Source organism: Silene latifolia, chromosome Y, assembly GCF_048544455.1.
Source record: "Silene latifolia isolate original U9 population chromosome Y, ASM4854445v1, whole genome shotgun sequence".
Classification (NCBI taxonomy): Eukaryota; Viridiplantae; Streptophyta; class Magnoliopsida; order Caryophyllales; family Caryophyllaceae; genus Silene; species Silene latifolia.
Genome location: NC_133538.1, coordinates 202381026 through 202408509, shown reverse-complemented (window position 1 = coordinate 202408509; position 27484 = coordinate 202381026). Strand labels below are relative to the sequence as shown.

General features: G+C 39.5%; 1 protein-coding gene and 1 long non-coding RNA gene across 4 annotated transcripts; both read right to left on the bottom strand.

Annotated features, from left to right (window-relative positions):
* Nucleotides 1-2817: 2817 nt before the first annotated feature.
* LOC141634050 (uncharacterized) lies at nt 2818-5994 on the bottom strand. 3 transcript variants are annotated; one of them, XR_012538793.1, is made up of 6 exons: nt 5892-5994; nt 5597-5659; nt 3641-5341; nt 3408-3558; nt 3227-3319; nt 2818-3119 (listed from the first exon to the last, which is right to left on the bottom strand). It is a non-coding gene; the product is annotated as an uncharacterized LOC141634050 (long non-coding RNA). The 3 variants fall into 3 exon arrangements; XR_012538792.1 differs by having other exon boundaries at nt 2822-3119; nt 3408-4206; nt 4553-5341; XR_012538791.1 differs by having other exon boundaries at nt 3408-5341.
* Nucleotides 5995-16302: 10308 nt separating this feature from the next.
* Nucleotides 16303-19294, bottom strand: LOC141629854 (uncharacterized). The gene is made up of 6 exons (XM_074442783.1): nt 19075-19294; nt 18217-18406; nt 17779-18041; nt 17339-17427; nt 16864-17274; nt 16303-16440 (listed from the first exon to the last, which is right to left on the bottom strand). The coding sequence occupies exons 1-6, from the start codon at nt 19292-19294 to the stop codon at nt 16303-16305; spliced, it is 1311 nt and encodes a 436-aa protein (XP_074298884.1).
* Between the last annotated feature and the right edge of the window lie 8190 nt (nt 19295-27484).

The window sequence follows — 27484 nt, the reverse complement described above, 5'->3', positions numbered from 1 at the left end:
TGACTTAGACGGGAATGAGTTTTCAAATCCGACTAATCTAGACCAACTCAAGCGATATTACCCTTAGAATAGACCTCAATAACGCGCCACGCGGGATCCATGTGCCGCTCTTTCGACACGTAATACACGGCCACCAGCCAGCCTCGAATTACGTGCTACCTCGCTCTTGCGTTTTGGCATATTTTTGCTTTTAACCTCAGTATCATCAAAATAACTTAATTGCATTTTTTAAGAGTAAGTCTAGAACCATTCTTATTTCCTATGTTCATTTACAAGCTCTTGCTTCGAATATTTATTCCTTTACATTTTCTATTTCGAACTACGTTCTGGGTTTGATTTCATTTTTAATGAATACGTAGGCAATCCTTCAGAGTATACAACCCAATCAATTTCTAATCAAAATGTAAATAGAAGGACATTTGCTTCGGCACTTGCAATTCAAAAGAATAAATAAAGGGAATTGATTTTAAGATCCTAACTAAAAGCAACCAATTTATTCATCTATTAATAATACATCCAATAAAAAATGCTGAAATGAATGCTAGGCTAAGATTCTAAAAATCCCGCCGTTTATTACAATAATAAATAATAAATACTAATAAAGACTTAGGCTATTCCTATTCTTCCATCTTCTCTTTGCCTTTGTCATTTTTATCGTACTTCTTGTCTCAACCTCGAGGGGGACGCTCTTGCGTTATCTCTGACTTAATCACCAATGGTCTTTCTTGAGCCCTAGTCTTTCCATTTCAATCTATAATCATCTTCTCAACAGGAGCATTCTTTGGATTCTTCTTCACTCGGACGACTTGGAATCCAGCTTCTTCTTTTTCTTCAGTCAAGTATTTCTGGTTCTCTTTCGCCACTTCACGGATCTTGTAGTCAATCAGCTATGCTTTCTCAGATTTCCACGCATCTCCGAGGTGCTAGCCTTTGCCCACTGTAAGTAAGAATCCGACACCCACAACGAACCAACTGGGACAGGTATAAACCACATGTTCCTTTGGGCCCAACGCAATGCCCATTCGCGGCAGGACTCAAAAGTGTGCGCCAATGCGGTATGCGGAACGGTGTTAAGCTTCGGAATTTTCTGCTTCATGCCCACTTGTCTCATCAACCTCTCCGGGAAAATGTTGACCATGAACTCCAAGCATAGGATGCGAATAGATCGAGTAGGATCAAGGGATGATACTCTTGTCAATGCTTTGAGATGCCACCAAGGTACGATCCATCTAATCAAAGGACCTCCCGTTCTTTAGCTTGTTCTCCCAATAGTTGCAAGCCTAAGTAAAATATACCAGGTATAGCCTTGTCCTCATCACAATCAATCATGATCAATATCTAGGCACATCAACTGGGAGCTCGATCAATCGCAGCCTCTCCATCAGCCAAATCTGCCAAAAAGGAGACAAGTATTAATGCCCCTCCATCTCACGTATTCACGTAAAAAAAAACGAAAAATAGGGAGAATTTTACTTGTAAAATGATAGGACTTCCTAGATACGGGAGATCACGAATCGCCTTTCGGTTATCTAACCCTAAGGTAGTCTCTTCTAATACCAAGCAAGCTGGGCTCTTGTGTAGTTCCAATTGCTCGATAATACCCAAGAATCGCGGGTGGCCTCTTATTTCCGCATCAACATGGCCCTTCAAGGCAAAGCAGTGAAGAAGGCAAAATCCAAAGGCACCACGCCTCGCAGCATAATAAATGGATGGGTCTTCCTTATCTATGAAACGGTCTACAAGGTCAAACATTCATACATCCTTAGAGGTTACAAGACGGTCCACCTCAGCTTTGGTCAATCCTAGAAGGTACCTAAATTTATTTTTATATCCTTGGGAGCTAGATGGAAAGGCCGGAAGATTTTCTATATCCCATCCTCCAATAGCAGCAAATTCTTCAGGAAAAGGACAAATTTCGCCTCCGGTAAAGGCAAATACGTGATAATCCGGGTTCCAATATTCAAGACAAGCATCAAGAAACGGTCTTACAACTTTACATGTTCAAAACTGATGATCGATCCAATAATGCCCATGTCATGCTTCTCCATGTTAAAAAACGCATTTGTCCATTCTTTGAGTCGGGATTCAAAAGTTTCAATTTTTTAAGTGATTTTTTTGAGAGAAATTATTATATTTGATGAGCTACAAAGTAATAGAAGGGAGAATTGTGAGAATAAAAGCTAACCCAAGGCCTCTATTTATACTATTCGGCCTTTCCTAATTTCGCTCAGGAAGAGACCAGCTCAAGAAATAACGCAGCAACAGCTGCGCCCTTTGGAAGCACCGCAGCTTTTGTTGTGCCTCTTCCCTAGCTTTATTCCCTGCTAATTCCGCGAGGATCTTTACTATTTCGGTTTTAGCTATTTGTTTCCTATTCCTATAGGAATATATTTGGTAAAATCGGGAATCTTCTCTGCTTACCAAATTTCTCCTCCTTTTCGCCGCGGAATCCAATTCCAAAGTGGGTTCGTTTTCAAGACGATATCGTCATTTCACAACCACACTTACTCATTTCATTTCTTTTTTTTAAGGTAATAATTTCTAATTACTATTTTCAACTCTTACACTTACTTTTTTTTTATTATTTTTTTTAGGGGGAATCACTCCCGTCGTCCGTCGCGCGTCGAGTCATGTTTTTTATTTTTTTTGCTCATTATGGGGCACTTTTTTTACTTTCTTTATTTTCGGCATCATTTTTCGACTTGGTTAAATTGCATTTTTTGCTGTTTAGGCTGATTTTTTTTCTTTAATTTACTACATCAGTTTATGTTTGCAATTTTCTATGTGAATTTCGAAAGCATGACGGCGTAAACCGTCAATATTCCAAACCTGTTTCCAAGCTAACCTGCAGGTACGATAGATTTTACACCCAACAGCTGCAAATGGCTCGCATGCCATTATATATACACGGCAAAATGTAAATATATACAACAAAATTCTAGCTCATGCCCGAAAATAAAACAAAATGTACAAAACCACAAGTCTAGCTGCGATGATCAGCCAGGCGACCCCTCAACTTTGCCACCATCGCCTCAAGAATGGCGATGTCAGCATCTCGAACCTCCAGCTCCCTCTATAGGCGGGATGTCTCCTCTCACGACTCCTCCAGCTCACGCTCCCTATAAAAGGAAGAAGGCTGATGAGTAACAAAGCATAGAAAGGCAAGTACTCTGAAAGTACTTCAAATGTTCACGCACATCAAGAAAGAAGAAAAAGGGGTTCATACCTGCCGACCCGGGCCACATGAATGAGCCTTCACAGCCGTCGCTCGCAGCCGGTTGTCCATCCTCCACAGCTCTACATGCCTCGACGGCGCCACCTACATTTTCATTTAAAAAAAAGTTTCATTATCGTGTTTTTCCACGATCATTTCGAAAAAGATAAGACAATCTAAACGGGGGGCTTACTCTCCTCACGATGTGCTGCCACTCGTCGAGTCCAGCCTTGGTCACTGCCTCGGTGAAGGACGGAATCTCCATGGACACTGTCATACCAGCTAGGCCCGAGTACTCCAGCGTCTTGGGAAAAGCTGCGGCTCGACCCCCGCCACCTTGATCTCTTGTCAAATCAAAATCGTCATTTCCAACCTATGCTCAAAAGAATTCATCATTTCAAGTAGCCGAGAAAGAAGTATGCTCACTACGATTGGCGAATACGCCAGGCTCCTCCGCACAAACTCCGAGTACTTGAGCATGGAAAGGAAAAGAGCGTCGCCACTCATTCCCGCTATTTCAGCTGTCTTCTCAGCCTCCGAAGGCTCCCTAAACATCGTTCTTGGAGGATCGATGCATGGGAACCACAAAGACGTCACGGAGGCACTGCCGAGCCAACCGCACACCCAGGTACCACACAAGTCCCATGGGCGTCGTTAGAAGCAGCCTGCTCGAACTCCTAGGTCGGAGAACGTCGGCTACAAAAGCTGGAGCGCCAGCGTAGTACTCCCATGGTCTTGACACCCACTTAAATAGATACTGGGGGTCATTCCTATGATCACTACTAATCAAGAAAAGCAAAGTAAAATTGAATGAAAGTAAGAATGCTACCACCGTCAAGCTGCACGGCGTTGACACCCCTCATATAGGTGTCGTAAGAAGCCCACTGTCTCTTCTGTTGGCACATGATCCAGTCTCTGACCACGGGGTACTCTCTCGCCATGTCCGCGGCCCTCGTAGGAGCAAAGCCAAGGAAGTACGAGTACACCTATGCCTAAAAAAAAAGAAATGAATCAATGATCATTCATTTGTCAAAATTATCGTTTATGATCATTCATTCAGAATAATCCTTTAATCAATTCAAAATTTGCCGAAAATTCATTTTCAAAATTCTTTCACTTCATATTTCAACTCTCCAACCATACATTTCATATTCAAAATGATCTTTCATTATTATTCACTTCCTATTCAAATTCATTTTAAATGATCCTTCATTGTCTATTTTCGAAATATATTTCACTTTCAAATGATCATTCATTTCATTTCTAAATGATCTTTCATTTATAGTGATCTATCATTTCTAAACTCATAAAATGAAAGAAAAAAATGAAGGTTCATACCTCCAAAATGAGACCTGGACCGACAGTGGTAGGAGAAGTCCCCCCTCTCCATCAGCTCAGTACAAACCATGGCCCTCATGTACCGCATGAGGACCGAAAAGCTAGGACCGCAAAGCTAGGAGTAACCCAGTTCAGATGACCAAGGCTACTCAAGTCAGCTGTAACACCCTCATTTATTTAGGAGCCTTTAGCAAGACTTTCCCAGATAAATAAAGGTGTTACCATCTCAGCTGCCTCATGTAGTAAGTATAAAAGACAAACAATTACCAAAGTACTTTAAGACGATATAATTAAAGTGCCTCAAACAGTTTTATTACAAAAGTTCTAGCGAGATAAATAAATAATAAAAATATGTTTTAATACAATTGCAGCGGAAATAATATAAATAGTGTCTGAATAATTTAAGTGATCTCTAAACTCTGATGAAGGTCAACGTCCCAAGCTCCCTCCAAGCATCCAGCACATCACAAAAGCTAACGTGAAATCAATCTGCTCCCCAATATTTGGTTCATCACAGGTGTTCACGAATACACGGTCAAGCACGGGGTTGAGTAGGATAACTAAACAACAATAAATAATACGATAACCTGCAATAAAATATAAGCAAAGAACTTAAGCCAAGAGACCGTCACACACGGCATAACCATGTACCATAACCGCGTGCCACAACCGACACCACAACACTACACCGTCACATCACTAGTACTGCTCAGGTCCACGACCACCCCACACCACCGTGCCTAGCTGACCTAAACCGCGCAGGTCCACGGCACTTCTACGTCCCCGTACCTGGCCGACCAAATAATCTCAATTGCAAAGTCAATCCTCTATTAAAATAACAATAAACAACAGAGAACAAACCAACAGTGATAATAATATGATTATAAGATGCTCAAGACAACAGTTATAACAATAAGCTCATGATGGTATAATTATCACAAGACTTTGCAACAACAATTTATCTCATGCCAAGAATACAATGATAATTCATCTTATAAGAAATCACCAATTCACCAATTTAACAAAGTTGAGTAGTTAACCTACCTTTAGCAAATCTTCACCAATTCAATCAATTAAATTAAAAAGCTTCTTCCACAAATCAACCACCTAATCAACAATTAAATTATATATAATTATAAACTATTCTTATTAATGAATTTAAGATGTAAACTACCCAAAACAATCTCGCAAAAACCGTCTCAAACACAACCCCACACACGGCTTTACCACACGGTGGTCAATCCGTCGGTCAACAGTCCCCACGGTCATGGTCCAGGTCAACGGTGAGGGACTTTGGGTTAAGCGTAAACAATTGATGTGAAGCGATAAAATAACTTACCATAATTAATTAGCGCAAGATGAAAACTCTGTCTTAAAGTTATCTCACAAAAATTGCTCTTCCTCACAAGTTTTATTTTGGGTTTTTGATCTGGAATAAATATGATGGTGAGGCATGAGTTAGGTATGTATATATATAAATTGGTAGGTAGATGTGGAAAGTTCTAGGAAATTGCTTAAATTATTAAACTAATCAAAATATCTAGGTAGTATAGATAACACCCAATCCACATACTACCTTCCCCCTTCACTCGGTCCAACCGTGGTCTTTTGTACCCGGTTTTTTTTAGTTTTCTTTTCTTTTTACGACAACAATTATTATTTATTCACGTCTTAAAAATTAAAAATTATATTTATGAAACATGCGGAGTATTACAGTCTTCTCTCTTTAAAAAGAACTTCGTCCCGAAGTTCACCACACCTCATTGCTAAACAATTAAATGATAAAGGACACATACTTTAACTAAATTATTATCATTTAAGACCAAAATTAAACGCGGTATTATATTCTACCCCCGTAAAAGAAAAGGTTACGTCCTCGTAACCAACATACCTTAAGCAAATAAATGGGGATACTTCTCTTTTATCTTAGCTTCAGCTTCCAAGTAGCTTCTTCTACATTATGATTAGACCAAAGCACTTTTACCAACGCAATCTCGCTATTTCTAGTCTTCCTCACTTTTCTGTCCAAAATATCCTTAGCCACCTCCACATAAGATAAATTCTCATCCATCTCAATTGTCTCAGCTGCTAACACATGAGTAGGATCACTCACATATTTCCTCAACTGTGAAGCATGAAAAACATTATGAACTCTCGCCAAAGCTGGTGGTAGTGCAAGACGATATGCCACTTCACCAACTCTGTCTAAAATCTCATAAGGCCCAATGTATTTCTGACTCAGTTTCCCTCTCTTGCCAAAACGCATTACTCCCTTCATTGGTGACACTTTCAATAATACTTTGCCTCCTACAACAAACTTAATATCACTTCTCTTCAAATCAGCATAACTCTTATGTCGATCTTGTGCAGCTCTCATCTTCTGTCTGATCACATGTACCTGCTCAACCATCTGCTTAATCAACTCCGGCCCCAGTGTCACGGCATCAGTGATGTCCTCCCAACAGACTGGACTCCTACACTTCCTTCCATACAAAGCTTCAAAAGGTGTTATACCAATACTAGCATGATAACTGTTATTATAATAAAACTCTATCAAGTCTAACCTCTCCTCCTAAGCTCCTCCAAATTCCAAGACACACGCCTTCAACATGTCCTCTAAAGTCTGAATTGTAGGGTAATATCCGTATAATGCCCTTTAATTATAGGATTATAACGCAAAATTTACATGTGAATATTGTCATAAAACGATAAACATAAAGAAACGACAAAGATGTAGGAATAACCTTCGGTCCTAGTGCAATAAGGCAATGAGAGATTAAAGCAAATCTCCTCCTAAACGATGCACCCAAGATGTCCGAGTAATGCCCTTGTGCTAGAGACAATCCCCTAATTGACTTGCAATATCGAGGGGATTAGTTTTTGTGAATTTGTGTTGGATGAGAGATCCGGAATTTAGGAGGCACAATTCCCAAAAACCCTAATTATTTTTGCAAAATGAATTAGGTTAGAATAGAAGGAGAAAGCTCTCCTTATGCCTCCTCTATTCGGTTTGGCCGAGTGGACTTAGGGGGAAATGGGCTTCCATTTTCTCCTTAAGTTAAACTCATGGTCCCGTCCAAAACTTGCTAAGTGTATACGACGCGTTTCATTATAAATCACATTATCGGTTATCGAATTTAAGGCATCAACTAATAATACGGGTTAGTTGAATTCTTAATACGTGTCCGACACAACAATATTGTATAATTAATTTGTCCAATATACATTAATCAAATATAAATCGCTTATATTTAATTTTACGAATTAATCGGTTAATCCGCCTTAGTCCATGACATTTAATCCGTATTAAATGTTATATCTCAACATCACATTTAACTAATTATTAGTCAAATAATTCGGACTAACGTTAGTCGATTTGGCATCTACATGATCAGTATTTTCATACCGTCACATCACTCAAGACGTATCCTATAGGTGTGACTTTTAGGGACCAGTTGATCACCGCCATCTGTATGACAATAACGTCAAACTTATCTAGCAAGCCAACCGTTATTGATAAACGTGGATCAACTGATTATGATACAAAGTATACCCTTTGATCCTTTTAGAGATTTATAAGTCCTTGCACTAAATGTTAAGGACACCAACCCCAACAAGCTCCCACTTGTCCGTACAAGTGTATGTGCAATGACGTTATCCGCACTAACTGGAGGACACAAGCTCCAACAAACTCCCACTTGTCCGAACAAGTGTATGTGCGATAACCGATTCTCATATTCATTTAAAATTTCTCCCACTCAATGTAAAACAATTTGCAGATCTGGATCCGCAAAGGTCGTATTTTACAATCGATCTGTATCTAGAGTGGTTTCCCCGACTAGAGAGTAACTCAACTGATAAAACGAATCCGTATCCGAGCATGGCCATGCATTTCAGTTACAGCTCCTCGAGTGGCCCTGAGAAATATCGAGTACCTGATAAAGGCTGAATATTTCCTTCAACTCGAACTCCTTCCGATCTAAGCACAGCATGAAATGACCCAGAAAAAATCTACTTGGCCCCCTGTTACGGATGACCGTGAGAAAGAAACCAAAGTCACCCAAAATCTGCCTTAGTCTCAAGAGACAGTCGATAGTCAAAAGAATCGACTCTTAGGATCACCATGGAGGTCCTATCCACGACCTGGCACCGAATGTTGTAAAACATTTAGGACTCCATGTCGATGTCACAATTGTGTCCTACGAAATATCCGTATAAAACGCCTCGTGATTGGTCACAACTTTGTTGACTTATGGCTAGTTGAACCCACCATCAACCAACGTCACAAAATAATTGCCAGAGTTATCAGCTCATGTGGGCAATTAAGGACTAAAAAAATATAATGTTTTTGCAGTTCACTTTGTGGTGTTCAAAATTTGTCGTACAAATCCACATGAAAAACAAAATATATATATAAAATATCAAAACGATGATGTTGTATAGAGTACAAAAACGAATGAATCTAATCCATAAAAGAGTACTACAACTTAGGAACACGTTTAATTCCCATGGAATTAACGTGCCCTTCATGCTTATCTTGTCGTAATGCTTTAGTGAGAGGATCTCGCTATGTTGTCATCAGTAGCAATCTTTTCTATCACTACCGTCTTTTGCTCCACGTAATCCGGATTAGATGAGCTTTCCGTTGTACATGTCTAGACTTGTTGCTAGACTTTGGCTCCTTAGCTTGGAAGATGGCACCACTATTGTCGCAATAGATGGTGATCGGGTCATTCGAACTAGGCACTACAGATAGCCCATGTAAGAATTGACGCATCCATATCGCTTCCTTTGTAGCTTCGGACGCGGCATAGTACTCGGACTCGGTCGTAGAATCTCTTTATGTAACAGATTTGTTTCGAACTCTTCCAGTGATCGCAGCGCCATTAAGAGTAAAAACGAATCCAGAGTGAGATTTCGAGTCATCACGATCCGTTTGGAAGCTAGCATCTGTCATGCAGAATCCGGTTGCGCATAGCTTTTGTTCGCCTCCATAAGTCAATGCCCAATCTTTAGTCCTCCGTAGGTACTTAAGAATGTTCTTGACAGCCAACCAATGTGATTCACCTGGATGTTGTTGGAATCGACTTGTCATACTCAATGCATATGCCACGTCGGGACGTGTGCATATCATGGCATACATGATAGATCCTATTGCCGAGGCATAAGGTATCCGTGCCATGCGCTCTTTCTCTTCCGGTGTCTCTGGTGCCCGAGACTTGCTCAAATGCACCCCGGAGACATAGGAAGGAACCCCTTCTTGAGTTAGTCATGCTTTGAATCTCTCTAGGACTTTGTCTATGTAAGACTCTGATCGAGAGATAGCATCCGTCGTGATCTATCTCGATAGATACGGATGCCTAGAATTCTTTGTGCCTCTCCCAGATCTTTCATCCGGAAATGGTTTTTCAACCATACTTTCACCGAAGTTAAGAGAGGTATGTCATTCCCAATCGGGAGTATGTCGTCAACATACAATATTAGGAAGACAATCTTGCTCCCACTCGACTTGATATATAGACATGGTTCCTCGACGGATCGAGTAAATCCATTTTCTTTTATCACTTGGTCGAAGCGATGATTCCAACTCCTTGATGCTTGCTTAAGTCCATAAATGGAACGCTTAAGCTTGCACACTTTCTTAGGATGTCTTTGGATCGATAAAACCTTCGGGTTGTACCATGTACAACTCTTCCTCCAAAAAGCCGTTTAAGAAGGCGGTTTTCACGTCCATTTGCCAAATTTCATAGTCATGAAAAGCGGCAATCGCTAAGATAATCCGAATGGAACGCAGCATGACTACGGGTGCAAAAATCTCATCGTAGTGCAAACCTGGCACTTGGGTGAAACCTTTAGCAACTAGTCGTGCTTTGTAGATATCTTGTTGACCTTCCACGGAATGCTTTATCTTGTAAAGCCATTTGCATTGAAGGGGACGAACCTTAGCATGTAAGTCAACAAGATCCCATACGTTGTTCTCATACATAGAGTCCATCTCGGATTTCATGGCCTCAAGCCATAGTTTCGAGTCGGAATCGGTCACGGCACCTTTATAGGTTGCGGTTCACTACTCGTTAAGAGTAGAACGTCATCTATGTCATGTTCCTCGACCATACCAATGTATCCGTCCGGAGGAATAGAGACTCTTCCCGACCTCCTAGGTTCCTCGGAATATTTACTGCAGTAGGGATTGAAGGAATAGGTTCCTCCAATGGTTGCTCGGTGTTTGGTTCTGGAATCTCCGACAAGTCGAAGGTTCTATCACTCTTTGCATTCTCGAGAAATTCCTTCTCTAAGAATGTCGCACTAGCCGCAACAAAAACACGTTGTTCGGTTGGCGAATACAAGTAATGACCACGTGATCCTTTAGGATAACCTATAAAGTATGTCTTGACCGATCGCGGGCCGAGCTTATCCTCGAGTCTCCACTTGACATAAGCCTCGCAGCCCCAAACCCGTATAAAGGACAAGTTAGGGACCGTTCCTTCCATAGTTCATATGGAGTCTTGTCAACAGCTTTAGACGGACTTCGGTTAAGTATTAGAGCGGCTGACAAAAGAGCATAACCCCATAATGAATCAGGTAAAACCGTGTGACTCATCATGGATCGAACCATATCAAGTAGTGTTCGATTTCTCCGTTCGGACACACCATTTAGCTGAGGTGTTCCAGGTGGAGTTAATCGTAGGGCGATCCCACAGTCTTTAAGATGTTGATCAAACTCGTGAGAAAGATACTCGCCACCACGATCTGAACGTAGTGTTTTTATCTTTCTACCAAGTAGGTTCTGTACCCTATTTTGGTATTCTTTGAATTTCTCAAAGGATTCACTTTTGTGCTTCATTAAGTAGACATAACCATATCTACTTAAATCATCCGTGAAAGTGATGAAATACCTATAGCCTTCTCGTGCGGTGATTGACATAGGACCACATACATCCGTGTGTATGAGCCCTAATAGGTCAGCAGCGCGCATTCCAACACCTTTGAAGGAAATACGAGTCATCTTACCGATGAGACATGATTCACACGTGCCAAATGATTGAAAATCAAAGGCCGAGATAGCTCCATTTTTAATGAGCTTTTTACGCGTTCTCATTAATGTGTCCCATGCGGCGATGCCATAGATATGTTTGATCTTTATCACCTACCTTTAACTTTTTATTCATTACGTGTAATATTTCGGTCGTCTGATCTAAAACATAAATTCCGTTCAAGGAGACTGCCTTGCCATAAATCATATTGTGTAAAGAGAAAATGCAAGCATTATTTTCTATTACAAATGAAAAACCAAGTTTGTCAAGTGCAGAAACTGAAATAATGTTTTTCGAAAGACTAGGAACATAATAGCAATCATATAATGATAACTCAAATCCGCTAGGAAGCTGGATCACATATGTCCCCTTTGAGATGGCAGCCACTCTTGCTCCATTCCCAACACGCAGTCAACCTCACCCTTTACGAGAGGCTCGAGATTTCGGAGGCCCTGCACATGATTACACAGATGAGAACCACAACCAGTATCTAGTACCCAAGTTCCGTAACTTGCATGGTTAATCTCAATCATATGAATAAAAGTAGAAGAAGAAGACATACCAACAGGTTTAACGCGACCCGCTTTTATGTCCTCATGATAAACAGGACATGTCCGCCTCCAATGCCCATCTTGTGGCGTGATGGCATTCCATGTTTTCGGTTTTGCTCTTTGTCGCGCCTGATGAGTTGCTCGACTCACCAGGCCCACTCTTACCTGGACCCGACTTCTTAAACTTCGGTTTACCTCTCGCTAGGTTTGCCTGAGCTTTGCCCTTACCTTTCCCTTTGTTTGACACAACGAGAACATCCTGTTTCATGCTCCCACTGAGCTTCATGTCCTTCTCGGTCTGTACGAGAAGGGAGTGCAGTTCATGGGGAGTTTTCTTCAAATCATTCATATAGTAATTCGCTCTAAATTGCGAATAACCATCGTGGAGTGAATGAAGAATACGGTCGATAACAATATTCTCGCTGATGTTACGCTTAAAGGTCTCCGGTTTCTCGACATTCTCAATCATGCTGAGAATGTGTGGGCTAACCTTGGCCCTTCTTCGGAGTCTCGCATCAAAGAAGCGAGTGGTATGCTCATAGGTCACGATTCTCGGTGCTTTCGAGAATTCCTTAGTGAGCGTGGTGAAAATCTTGTTTGCACCATGGGCTATGAAGCGTTTCTGCAAATTGGATTCCATTGCAAAAATGAGTACGTTTTTAATCGCACCCGCTTCCATACAGAAATCATTAAACTTGGTGATTTCAAGCGGCTCTAGTCGTGGGACCTGGGTTTGCCGGAGTGGCTCTAATAGATATTTGAGCTTCCGTCGGCGCGGCAGCGATTCCGTAATGCCGCCTCCCGGTCCGCGAAGTTCATCATTCTTCGATCGAGTAGACGATTCATCTGATTCATGAAGATCCGAAGCCCGGACTCACGGTCCAATGTGGCACTTGGCATTGGGTTATCACTTGAACCACCATTTGTTTTTAGCGATTTAAAATCGTGATCTACTACACCGAAAAGAAAGAAAAACAAAACGAAATAAGCAACTCATCGAGGTGATTTAAGTCTATTTTAAAATTCATTTTAAAACATGTAGACTCTCGCACTTGCATAATTGATCTCCCTCAAGAAAGATACAAGTGATCCCAAGACTCAATTTCGTAAATTGATAAGCCAACTGCTTAGCTAATTCTTCCTAAGAACTCTTGGTCGATAGATTTCGTAAATCCTATCTATTAGTCCACCATAGTCACAGATCGTATTTAGCGACCATAGTGTTGAGATAAAATAAGTCAATCGGTTCCAATTTACCCGACGTAGAAGGGGTCATAGTATGCCTACCGACGAAGAAGGGAGTCCTTGGAGTTTGACCTATAAAGACCGTTCTCAATTTTGGTTTATACGAGGAAGATCCCATCAACTTAATTATAATTCATTTTAAGTGAACGAAAAACTAGCGTCTGCGTGAATGAATCAATTTAGGTGATGGCTTAGCATGATCGTGTGACATACGAATGTCAATGAAAACTAACTCGTGACCTCTATATGTGTCAGTTTTCATGCAATAATTAGGTGGTTTGGTTTTTAGGCGGAATATGATGCATACTATCGTTACATAAAAATAAATAAATAAATGCGATACGTAAATAAAAATTCCTAGTGTGGCCTATCCTAGTAAAAAAGAACAAAGTACAACTTTGGAATCCACCGTTGGACCCGAAAAGCTTGTCTTGATGTTCCATCTTCATCCAAGTAGCGGGAGTGAGCATCCGGTCTCCATCTTTAGTCTTCTCAAGAATTACAATTTAAAAATTTACAAATATAAACCTATTTACATTCTAAATAAAAACTGTAATTAAAAGAAATAAAATGGAGATACAAGATCTCAAAATACAACCAAGACCGTGTTCCATCATTACGGCAACACGTTCTACTAAGGCCACACTAAGTTACAACCGTTTGCAAAATAATTAAATACGTAATTAAAAGGCATTCAAAACATTCAAAATATATATAAGAACGATAAAACAAAATGCATCAACTAAAAATTTAATTTATTCGTGACATAATTCCGTAATTATGTTAATTTTTTTTATCCAAACCACCAAAGATAATTAAAATTATGTGACAAAACCGCTTCATCAACTTAATTTTAATTCGATATAATCCGCTACAATAAATCATGTTAGTGTAACTTTATTTTACGTGGGTGAACCGTTTCACTAACAAGCGAGAGCATAAAAACGTTTTATGCATAAAAAAGGGGCCGAAAAAGAAAAAAAAACAGAAATTTTTTTTTTTTCTTCTGTACTGTTGACGTGAACAGTACCAGGGCCAAAAAAAATTTTTTTTTTTTTTTTTTTTTTTAAATGGCAGAATTGCCGAGAGCTTCTAAAAGCAAAAAAAAAATTTTTACGCGGCTCAAAACGTGAGCAAAAAGGATCAAAACAAAACGGTTTGATTAAAACACAATTGCAATTTACTCTAATCCGGATTAAAATAAAAATACAATTGACATGTTCTTCACATTTTGTTGTAATTATCGATTAAAACAACAAATCGCTAAGAACAACACGAAAACAAGAGATCGAACGATCTAAAAATTGTGTGGCACGCAAATTAATGCAAAAAAAAAAAAAAACAGGCCGTGAACAAGAAGGCCACACGGTTTTCTAAAAAAAAATTTGCCACACGAAATTTTATGCAATCATTTTGATCGATCTTTAACAAATTGCAATGAATATCGATTACAATACAATATGCAAAGATCGAAAATGAAACAAAATCATCATCCAACAACCGTGTACATGGACACGGTTCCCAATGCACAAAGCAACAAAAAAAACGCAGCAAAGAAAAAAATCTGCCGAGTAAAAAAAATGTGAGCCGTGACATTTTTTTAACCAAAATTCACCGTTTCAACAATCGTTTGATGAAAAACACATATAAAAATTTACGTGGCCTGGCTCTGATACCACTTGTAGGGTAATATCCGTATAATGCCCTTTAATTATAGGATTATAACGCAAAATTTACATGTGAATATTGTCATAAAACGATAAACATAAAGAAACGACAAAGATGTAGGAATAACCTTCGGTCCTAGTGCAATAAGGCAATGAGCGATTAAAGCAAATCTCCTCCTAAACGATGCACCCAAGATGTCCGAGTAATGCCCTTGTGCTAGAGACAATCCCCTAATTGACTTGCAATATCGAGGGGATTAGTTTTTGTGAATTTGTGTTGGATGAGAGATCCGGAATTTAGGAGGCACAATTCCCAAAAACCCTAATTATTTTTGCAAAATGAATTAGGTTAGAATAGAAGGAGAAAGCTCTCCTTATGCCTCCTCTATTCGGTTTGGCCGAGTGGACTTAGGGGGAAATGGGCTTCCATTTTCTCCTTAAGTTAAACTCATGGTCCGGTCCAAAACTTGCTAAGTGTATACGACGCGTTTCATTATAAATCACGTTATCGGTTATCGGAATTTAAGGCATCAACTAATAATACGGGTTAGTTGAATTCTTAATACGTGTCCGACACAACAATATTGTATAATTAATTTGTCCAATATACATTAATCAAATATAAATCGCTTATATTTAATTTTACGAATTAACTGGTTAATCCGCCTTAGTCCATGACATTTAATCCGTATTAAATGTTATATCTCAACATCACATTTAACTAATTATTAGTCAAATAATTCAGACTAACTGGTTAGTCAGATTTGGCATCTACATGACTGTATTTTCATACCGTCACATCACTCAAGACGTATCCTATAGGTGTGACTTTTAGGGACCAGTTGATCACCGCCATCTGTATGACAATAACGTCAAACTTATCTAGCAAGCCAACAGTTATTGATAAACGTGGATCAACTGATTATGATACAAAGTATACCCTTTGATCCTTTTAGAGATTTATAAGTCCTTGCACTAACTGTTAAGGACACCAACCCCAACATGAATAGTCCTCTCTGTATGCCCGTCTATCGCTGGATGAAAAGCAGTGCTTATCTTCAAAGTTTTACCCATACACTCTTGCAGATCTTTCCAGAACTTAGAAATAAACCTCGAGTCACGATCAGAAACTATATCTTTTGGAATTTCATGCAACTTCATAATATTTCTCACATAAGCTTTAGCCAACTCAGCCTTACTCCAAGTATCTTTCATAGGAATAAAGTGTGCCGTCTTAGTCAGACGATCTACTATCACCCATTCATATTATTGCCCTTCTGAGACCGAGGCAATCCAACAATAAAATCCATAGAAATGCTCTCCCACTTCCATTCAGGTACATCTAAAGACCGTACTTTGCCCTGCAGTCTCTTATGCTCACCTTTCACCCTCTGACAAGTTAGACACTTTGAGACAAATTCAGCAAACTCCTTCTTCATCCTAGGCCACCAGAAAGTTTTCTTCAAATCTTTATACTCCCTCCAATTCGCCATATTCTTCCCTATTTCCTAAAACGGTTATTCAAGTTTTCTTCCCCTTTCTATTTTTGGTAACTTTTTACTCTTATTTTATTCATACCTCTCTCCTATTACCCCACCCACCCAACTCTTTTAATCCTATTTTATTCCTTACTTTAATATTGGTGGCCCACAATTCATTATTTAACTGTTAATTATTCATCCCTCTCTCCTATTATCAAACCCCACCCAACTCTTTATCAATATAATACTCCATTTCTTAATCCTTATGCCCAAACTAAAGAGGAAGAAAATAGAGGATTGGAGGGAGTATAATTTATCTCCTCCAGGATGCACAGAATATGGTGTAGAATGTGCTTCAGTCAAAATCTTTCTTTTCAATTCCTCATCATCAGGTACACACCATCTCCCATCGAATCTCAACCCGTCATCTTCCCCCACGGTAAAGCGTGACGCCACGCCACCCTCCACGGCCGTGCGCCACTTCTCGATCCTTGGGCCCCCTTTTTTCTTTTGTCTAATTTCAGCATATAATTCTTGCTTAATTGTTAAATCCCCAACTGTATCACCTTTTCTTATCACACTAATTCCCATTTTCTCTAACTCACCATGCAACTTCACACGTGACATATTTGAACTTAAATCTTGAATAGACTTCCTACTTATAGCATCCGCCACCACATTAGCCTTCCCTTCATGGTAAACTATCTTCATTTCATAATCTCCAATCAACTCTATCCATCTCCTCTGCCTCATATTAAGCTCTTTATGAGTATAAATATACTTAAAGACTTTTATGATCCGAAAATACCTTGAAAGTAGCTCCATACAAATAATGCCTCCACAATTTAAGAGCGAAAACGACCGCCCTCATCTCCAGATCATGCGTCAGATAATTTTCTTCATATGGTTTCAATTGTCTCGAAGCATAAGATATCACTCTCCCCCTTTGCATTAACACACATCCTAACCCATTCTTTGAAGCATCGGTATATACCTCAAAAATCTCACTCCCTTCAGGTAAAGCTAAGATAGGAGTTGTGGTCAAGCGTTCCATTAAGGTTAGAAAAGCTGTCTCACAACTCTCATCCCACTTAAACCTATTCTCCTTCCTCATCAAATCAGTCAAAGGCTTAGCTACCTTAGAGAAATATTTCACAAATCTCATGTAGTAACTAGCCAACCCCAGAAAACTCCGTATGTCGCCCACGTTTTTCGGCCTCTCCTAGTTAGATACCGCCTTAATTTTACCTGGATCAACTGACACTCTCTCCTTTGACACCACATGTCCCAAAAATGCTACCTTATCCAACCAAAACTCACATTTACTCAATTTAGCATATATGTCATTCTCCCTCAAGGTTTGCAACACAACTCTCAAATGCTTCTCATGCTCCTCTTTATTCTTAGAGTACACCAATATATCATCAATAAAGACGACAACAAACTGATTAAGGTAAGGACTAAACACTATATTCATCAAATCCATAAATACTACAAGTGCATTGGTCAATCTAAAAGACCATAACCACAAATTTATAATGTCCATACCTCGTCCTAAAGGCAGTCTTAGGAATATCCTCCTCCTTAACTCTCAGCTGATGGTAACCCGACCTCAAGTCAGTCATAGAGAAAACTCCAGCTCCACTCAGCCGATCAAATAAATCATCAATTCAAGGCAAAGGGTACCTATTCTTATTTGTCACATTATTCAACTCCCTGTAATCTATACACAACATCATACTCCCATCCTTCTTCATAACAAATAAAACTGGTGTGCCCCAGAGTGATACACTTGCCCTCACATAACCCTTATCTAACAACTCCTCTAACTCCTTCTTCAACTCCTCCAACTCCTTAGGCCGCATTCTGTAAGGTGCTTTAGAAATAGATCACATCCCAAGTTTCAATTTAATATTAAAATCCACATCCCTCTTTGGTGGTAAACCTGGAATCTCATATGGAAACACATCCTAAAACTCACTCACCACAGGAATCTCTTTTGCGCCCTTCCCTTCCTCATGCAGGTCCCTCACGTGACACAAGATCAACTCTCTTCCCTTCCTCAAACACGACTTCAGGTTAACTGTTTATATAAGTCTCACCTTTGGTTTTACCATAAATCCCTTATAAGAGACCCTTACTCCCTTTGGTCCCTTCAAGGACACTTTCTTTTGATGACAGTCACTAACGGCTCTATTTTTACTCAACCAATCCATCCCTAAAATAATCTCAAAACCACCCAAAGGAAATTCTATTAAGTCCATGGAAAATAAAACCTCCCCGATAAGAATATTTATATTTTTATATATTTTGGTACAAGGTATAGACTCTAGAAGGTATTTTTACTTCGTCTTTTATTATTACTGGGTCAACTAATTCCAATACTTTAACATGGTTACTTGATATAAATGAGTGGGTTGCTCCCGAATCAAATAAAACATAAGATGGTTTAGAATTGGTTAGAAAAGTTCCCGAAAACACATGTGCATCTCCCTCAGCAGCCTCTTTACCCATCATGAACAATTTACCACTTCTCATATATACCACCCTGCACCGTCAATGCCGACACCGTGTCCGGCTTCACGGCACTGTTCTGGTTCCCTCCATTTCCATTGCCTTGATTATTGTTGAAGCGATTCTGAAAGTTGTTGTTATTATTGTAGCTCCTTTGATTATTCCAAGACCCATTAAAACGGTTGCTTCCATAACTAGGTGCTGGTGTCTTGTACCCATTTGAATTTCTACCACCAAATCCGTCATTCATACTATTCCTTCTCGTAGTAGTCCTACACTAAACGGTATTATGACCAAATCTACCACATCCATAGCATTGTGGCTTGCTCTGACCGCTCGTCCCACTCGCCCCTAAGCTGCGGCCGAACCCGCCACCACTCACGGTCCCTCCTGCAGAAAATGATCGAAACTGATTGTAATTCTGCTTCTTACTTCCTCCAGCTCCCTCACTAGTAGTCACTGCCTTTCTCTTTTCTCCCTTGTCTTTCTTTTCCTACTTCACCATATCAGCCATTCTCTCAGCATGTCCCGCTCTTTGATACACTTCCTCCACAGTACTTGGCTCCCCAGCTGCAAGCCTCTTCTTGATGCGCGTGGTTAATCCCTTCTCAAATCTCAAAGACAATACTTCCTCTCCATAGTTTTAAGTCCGACACACACTCAGCTAGCTCCATGAATCTATTATGGTAGTCTTCTATCGTCATATCTTCCGTCATCTTAAATGCATCAAACTCCGACCTCATCCTACTCCGAATGTGCTCAGGTACGAACACACCTCACATTGTATCCTTAAAGCCCTTCTAGGTGACAAAAGGTTCATCACTCTCCTTCCAAGCTTCCCTGATCACTGCCTTGTTACGATTCCACCACAGTCCAACTTTTTTTTTCAAGTACTAAGCAACCTAATACACTTGCATCTCCTCAAGGCAGTCCAACAGTTCAAAGAGGTTGTCAAACTCCTTACACCAATCTCTAAGTAAGGACGGTTCGCCTAGTCTATTATACTTCATTGGATTATGACGAGCTATGGCAGCACTCATCTTAGCAGGATCCATCGTAGCAGTTCTCGATTTCAAAGCAGCTGTTTAAACCTCATTTGACGCAATAAGCCTATCAATCTCTTCTTGTGACATAGTTGTGGATGTAGCTCCCTTTGGTGCCATTTTTTGGGTTCTATTAAGAATAAAGAAGAAACATAAGTTTCGTTTTAAAAGAATTTCTGGGCATAAGGTATAAGATAAAGTTCCTGCATACAAAAGAATGTGTGATTGGTCGAGCTGGTCTTTGCCCGACCAACCACCGTGACCCATCACACCCACAGCCTACTCACAACACTTCACCTTCTTTTGCTCAAATTAATTATTCGTCACACATGCTTAGTCTCTAATTCATACAATTTCATAATTCTATGCTTATAGGTTCAGGGCAACACATACCGCATATCTCTAGACATGTAATTGTAAGCATGTAATACACGTATATACAACCAATTTCATATAAATATGCAATAATTCAAATAGTTCATATTTCTCCAATTTATGTATTCATGATATCCCAATAAGGTTAGTACCTTTCGCAACATCAGAACACAATTAGACCCTTTAGGCAAAGCATCCACGCTAACTACCCCACTCTCTTAATTTTCCTCGAGGTGACCCGCTCAAAACTGAAAAGCACCAGATCAAGGACGTCTCCCTAACCTATGAAAAAGGCTCCTAAACAGTTTCTACCTCGGGTTCATTTTATTAGACTCATCTTAGGTTCATTAAATTCATTTGTTTAGGCCTAAGGAATGTTCGCTCTGATACCACTTTGTAACACCCCCATTTATTTACGAGCCTTTAGCAAGACATTCCCAGATAAATAAATGTGTTACCATCTCAGTTGCTTGAGGTAGTAAGTATAAAAGACAAACAATTACCGAAATACTTTCAGACGATATAATTAAAGTGCCTCAAACGGTTTTATTACAAAAGTTCCAGCGAGATAAATAAATAATAAAAATATGTTTTAATACAACTGCAGCGGAAATAATCTAAATAGTGTCTGAATAATTTAAGTGATCTCTAGACTCTGACGAAGGTCAACGTCCCAAGCTCCCTCCAAGCATCCAGCACATCATAAAAGCTAACGTGAAATCAATCTGCTCCCCAATATTTGGTTCATCACAGGTGTTCACGAATACACGGTCAACCACGAGGTTGAGTAAGATAACTAAACAATAATAAATAATACGATAACTTGCAATAAAATATAACCAAAGAACTCAAGCCAAGATGTAATACTCCGTATTTATGAGTCTCTGGGTACTCTATCGAGTAGGCCTTACTCTGTCGAGTAAGGGTGAGTTGCGTTTTAAAATAGTTTCTGACCTGTTGGGTACTCGATCGAGTAACTAAGATACTCGATCGAGTAAGGGGTCACTCGATCGAGTACCTTAGCTACTCGATCGAGTAGCCGGTTTACGGGGAGTTATTTCTCAGGTTTTGTTAATTATGCGATTAAGGTATATAATACTTCCGTCATTGTTCTTAAACACTTTTTCAAAACCTAATCACTGTCAAGAGAGAAAACAAAGTACGTTCTTCGCTTTAGTCGCATTGTTAGCAAATCCCGGAGTTTGGAAGGTCGGATTTCACCTTTTGTTATACCGTTGAGATCCTTGCGTCGAGGGTAAGATCTATGTACCGTTTTTACAGTATTTCCTTTAAGTTGGTTAAACCCTAATATGGGGATTTGGGGGTTTTGTGTAGATTGTGATTTGGTAGTGTTTATGTGTTGTATGATAGGAGGAGGTTTTGTAGAAGAGGCTTTTTGATACAACTGTTGATACCGTCTGATAGTTGTGCTTTCCAGGTAGGATTTCCTACTCAGTATTAGTCCCATAATGTGATGTTGATGTGTTGTGGTTGATTAAATAATATAGTAATTGCATTGTGACGGTTGTTGATTGTGATTGTTTGTCTCTGGTTCTCGAGATGCATTCTCGGCTGAGTGGAGTCACTTGCGGGAGTGGCTTCAAGCCCTAGTTTCGCCCTTCGTAGAACCCGCCACGGAAGGAGATGTGCACATTAATGGACAGGGTTATCGCTCAATTTGAGGAGCGAGGATTTGGTGGGTACGGCTGCGGTCCCCCACTGGCAGGGCTGGTCCAGTGGACAGTCGGTGATTGAGATTGATGGGACTGGTGTGATTGAGTGTGTGTGATGGTGTAAGCTGTCTGTTTGTCGTATTGTTGATATATATAAGTTGTGTGATTAGTACTGACCCCGGTTGTTGTTTTGTAAAACCTACGGTGATCCATTCGGGGATGGTGAGCAGTAATTGAGCAGGTTTGAGTTGAGTTACTGGGATAGCTGGGATGTGCCCCCGTCTGACGATAGAAGTCTTCCGCTGTAGCTTTACTAGTTTTATAGACTTTTCAGTTAACTCAGTAGATAGTTGGTTTTGAGAACATGTATCGTATTTTGGTATTTGGTTTCAGTTGTAACCTTTCACTAAAGTTATATTATTTAATGTTGTTTCGTTATTGTCTTATGATCATCATGCCTCGGGTAACCGAGATGGTAGCATCCTTATACCTGAGTGGTCCTGGTAAGGCACTTGGAGTGTGGGGGTGTTACAAATGGTATCAGAGCGACGATCCTGAAACCTATAACCAATGAATCTAATGAATCTAAAGAGTCAATTAAAATGAACCCGGGGTAAAGGTTGTAGGAGCTAATGCAAAGGCTTGGGAGACGTCCTAAAGTCGCGAACTCGCCCTGCAATTTTGAACCGTTCACATGGGGGGTGTATGTCAAGGTCGTATGTGATGCTTGTTAGTTCGTATGTGGATGTGATGATGTATGTTGTAATTGTTGGATGTTGGAGTAAAAGGTTGAGATTGTGAATGCAAGGTTGGTGAAGTATATAGAACTGTTGTTGACTGAAAGCATGTTGCATGGTAGTTGGTTTACAAGGTTAGTTGGAATTGTAGGAAAAGTATATGAGAATGATGAATGATGTGGTAGAAAAAGGAAGTAGTTCATATGTGATAATATGTGATGAATGATGATGTTGCAGGATGGATGATTCATAATGTGGCATAATAATAACATGTGCATAGGAATGTTGTGTCGTATACGTATATTTTGTTTGCATAAAGTTGTATGATAAGTTTATGTACTTGTCCACTATTGTTCATGTGTATATGTGGTAAGAAGTATGTAGCAGTAATGGATGAATTGGTTGGAAGAGATTAATTAAGTAGTTGCATAAAAATATGAAATTCATGTGTGGAACATGTTTATGTGGGTAATGGATTTTATAATATTGCGATGTTAGTAACATGTGAATAGGGAATTTTATGTCGTATATTATGTTATTGTGTACGTAAGGTTATAAAATAAAAGCATGTGGGTAAATCGTGAATTCGTGATTGACAAGTTAAATAAATTATTTACATGATGAATGTTGTTGCTTTGCTTTCGAAAACAGTAACATGTGATTGGGACTACTGGTTTTATGAGTATTGGGTTGTTTTGTTTACCATGTTGTTGTTTAAGTTGTTTGGAGGTAAAATTAAGTAGTTATGTTTTTTTTCGATTATAAAGAGGTTGTCTTTAAACTGTTATAACTTGATATGTATAAATGATTTTAATGTGATTCCAACTGGAGGTGATAGCTTGTTCTTTTACGATTCTAATGATAGGTCACACGCCCAAAACAACCATGAAATGAGTGAGTTATGGCTGTTTTACGAAAACAGGACAGTGCTGAGAAATGCGTAGGTACTCGATCGAGTAGCCTTGGTACTCGATCGAGTAGGCGGCACTCGATCGAGTACGTTAGTTACTCGATCGAGTAGCCCTGGTGATTTTTTTTACGTGCTTCTGACCTTCACCTACTCGATCGAGTAAGTCCCTTACTCGATCGAGTGGCCTGTACTCGATCTAGTGACCCCTGTTTTGGGTCATATGCTTATCTTTTGACTTCGTTGCATATTATGTTTAATTCAAAGGTGTTATTTTGCTTCTTTATGCATTGTTTTACATGTATGTTGGTCTTGACGCGTAAGTTACCCAATCTTGTGGTGTAGTGAGTGGCACCTGTGGTGAGTATGAATTCGGTGGGAGGACATGAGTTATATGTGGTTGCGATAGATAGTGGAAAAAGAAAAGGAAGATCGTTATGGCTTAATTGAGACATAGAGCATGTTTTCTGAGATGAGATGAGATGAGTGATATGATTGTGTATTGAGTAACGTAAAAGTAAGTGAATATGGGCAAGGGATGATGTGATTCTAAGGAACGTGAGAATGAAAGGATTGAGAGTATGGATGTGGATAGTGGCAACTTGAGATGTGTAAAGAATTATGGAGGGAGATGGTTAGGAGTCGTGTGGGTTAAGAATATACATAGTGAAAATTCGTTTTAAAGGGGTTGAGAAGAGTGGTATATAGTGAACTTTGTGGAGACATGTCGCGAGGTGGATTTGTAGACAGTGAGTGAGTTTGGGAGATTTGGTATATTAAGAGGTGATACTATTGTGGGATTTCCTTGGACAATTAGCGGTATGAAAGGAATTTTGATTTCTAGAGATGTAAAAAGGGAGATGCAATTGTTGAACATTAAACGTTGATTTTATGGATAGATTAGTGGCAAGTGTGAGTGATAGCATTATAAAAGAAGATCCATGGTAAGAAAGAGTGAGATGATATCGATATAAAATAATGAGATGTGAGTCTTGGGGCAATGGGAAAGTAACCGGAACACTAAAGAGTTAGGTAGAAGTGATGAGGAGTTGAATAGTTAATTGATTTTGTCAAGTGTAAAAGAAAAGAATGAGGGGAGTAAAACTAGGAAAATGTTGACCGGAGTTATGTGACATAAAAGTAAGGAATCGTCGAGATGTATGATACTATCAAGAGTAAGTAAATTAATGGTTATACAGAAGTTTCAGGACAACATGATTAATCATGAATTTCGAGGAATTAAGGGAGTAAGAAGTTGGTAGAATATCGGCATGATATGAGATTTTGGTGGTGAGTCGGGTGACTATACAATTAAGGATAGTATTGGGAAGAAGGTTGAGGTAATGTTGTTGATGGATTTAATGTTCGTTATTTGGGATGTTAACCACAGATAGGAAAGAAATCGTGATGTTTAGAGATGAGTGTAAGAGTTTTGATGCCCGGACAGTGGTAGTGTTATGGTTTGTGACTAGTGGTTAAGGGTGATGGTATATTAGAAAGGTAGCAATTCTAATGAGGTTGATTTTGTAGAGGCCGGATTGATATGTATGGTTGTAAGGAAGTATAAGATATGGTCAGATGAGGAGGGTGCTAATAGTTGAATAGTAATGGTATGGTTATACTTGGCATGAGGTGATGGTTATGCGAATGGGGGAATAGGTTATGAGGGGCATACGGGTTAAGCTCGGGTGAGAGGTAACTTTTATCAGGTGGTAACTTACGTGATTAGGATTGACTGGTTGGGTGTGATTACGGGTCTGTGATATATATATATATATATATATATATATATAAATGTTGGTGTGAGGCTTTGACCTCACAAGACGTGGTATGGGTGATTATCATAAAGTTGTTATTTGAATGTTCTGTAATGCATGATTGGGTACGCTAATCTAATTGAATGATGATTAAAAAGGTAATAATTTGAGTTATCTGGCATGACTGGTTATACTTGTATGTATTCATGATACATGTTAATCTGTGATATGGTAAGGGGATGATATTCATGAGGTTATTATCTGTTTTATTCATATAATATGTTGAGTTGGGATTGAGTAAAGTGGATTTGAGTAAGTTTTCTTGTCCGAAAAGTGATTTCCGAGTCAGTGTTTATGGAATTGTACGTAGTTGTGATGTCTATCGGTGTGGTTGTGGCGCCTCGGGTGGTGATCCGGGCACGGTACTTAGTGTTGTGATGCGGGTATTTTCACACTGCGGTGTGGCTGTTGGTGACGGTTTTGCAATGCCGTCACCGGTTGTGGTGGAGTAGACGGGATGATTATGATACGAGTTTTCGAAAGTACATACCAGTTATACATAGATTGTTGTTTTGTTTGTTGTTGTTTCCTGTGAGTTTCAGTTTGGACAAATAGACTGTTGTTTTGTTTGATGATTCTTACAAGTTTCAATTTGAGAATGAGAGTAGAGTATTATATAAAGAGAGTTGTATATGTTTTCGTTGTTGTCATGGTATAGAAATGTTCTGTTGATGGGACACCGTTGTCAGAAGTTGTTATAGTACTTTTGATCTTGTTGTAGATGAGACATCGGTGCACATAGTCATGGCAAGTGATTTGTAAAACATGTGTAGTAATGACCTGAAAGATGCAGGTGGTTCATAATACTTTGTTGAGACAGTGAGTGTAGGGTGTTGGGGGAATTATTGTCATGATAAGTTATGTATGAGTTTTGCGGTAATAAAGGAAAGAACTTGAGGATCTAGTGTGAGTGTATCGTGAGTTATGCTTTTGGGAGAAAGGTGCTTTACATAAAGAGGTATGCCATGTTGCGGTAATGTGGAAGAGTTGGAGTATTGGTTATGCTAAGGGTTTTATGGTTTTGGTTAAATGGAGTGCAGAGTGAATTGAAGTATGAGAACTGTTTAAGTAAGAGAGTCTTGGAAATAGGAATGGTTATAGAAATGAGGTTATAGGCGGTTATCTTTGACATGTGGTGGTGATGAGGATAATGAGATGATATAACTAAGAATTTAGTATTAGTGAGTTACGAGGACGTAACATTTGTTTTAAGAGGAGTAGGATGCGGTAAACGAGAGTTTCATGTTTGTGCATGTTGTAATATAATTAGAAGTAGAGTGTTGGTGTAGCATAAAGAAGGAAGTTGAATATTTTGTGGTTGATGTTGTAAAAGGCCATGGTCGAGCTTGTAGTAGTGTGATGTTTAGGAGTGGGAGAATATTTTATATAGTGTTGACAGTTGGAGGATGATGTTATGAGTCTGAGTAACCTTCGAGGACGAAGTTCCTTTTAAGGGTGGTAGAATGTAACATTCCGTTTGGTGTCTATGAGTGTTTTGATATTGGATTTGGTAGTGGATGATATTATGGAGCTAGCAGCGTTAGAGAATGGTAGTTGGTAGTGTATGGAATTAGTGTCGGGAGAGTTTATGATGTAGTTGATACGACATCGTGAGCGATGTGTGGAGGTAGGAATAGTTGGTGGAGTTGGTGTTAAGAGTTCACGAGTTATAGGGTGAGGTTTTGTTTTGAGTCTTAGTTGCGTTGTTGTGTCCTAGTCAAGTTGGTAGGTTTGTTTTTATGTATGGGTTGAATTTCGGGGACGAAGTTCTTTTTAAGGAGGGAAGACTGTAATACTCCGTATTTATGAGTCTCTGGGTACTCTATCGAGTAAGGGTGAGTTGCGTTTTAAAATAGCTTCTGACCTGTTGGGTACTCGATCGAGTAAC

Excerpts from the sequence above, each read along its gene's own strand:
- LOC141629854 (XM_074442783.1), bottom strand. The coding sequence starts at position 19,294 with ATGAATGACGGATTTGGTGGTAGAAATTCAAATGGGTACAAGACACCA. Across the intron at positions 18,407-19,074 it reads GGCATTGACGGTGCAGGGTG|CACCTTACAGAATGCGGCCT; the intron begins GTATATATGAGA and ends CTATTTCTAAAG. Across the intron at positions 18,042-18,216 it reads AATGTGACAAATAAGAATAG|ATTGACCAATGCACTTGTAG; the intron begins GTACCCTTTGCC and ends ATGGTCTTTTAG.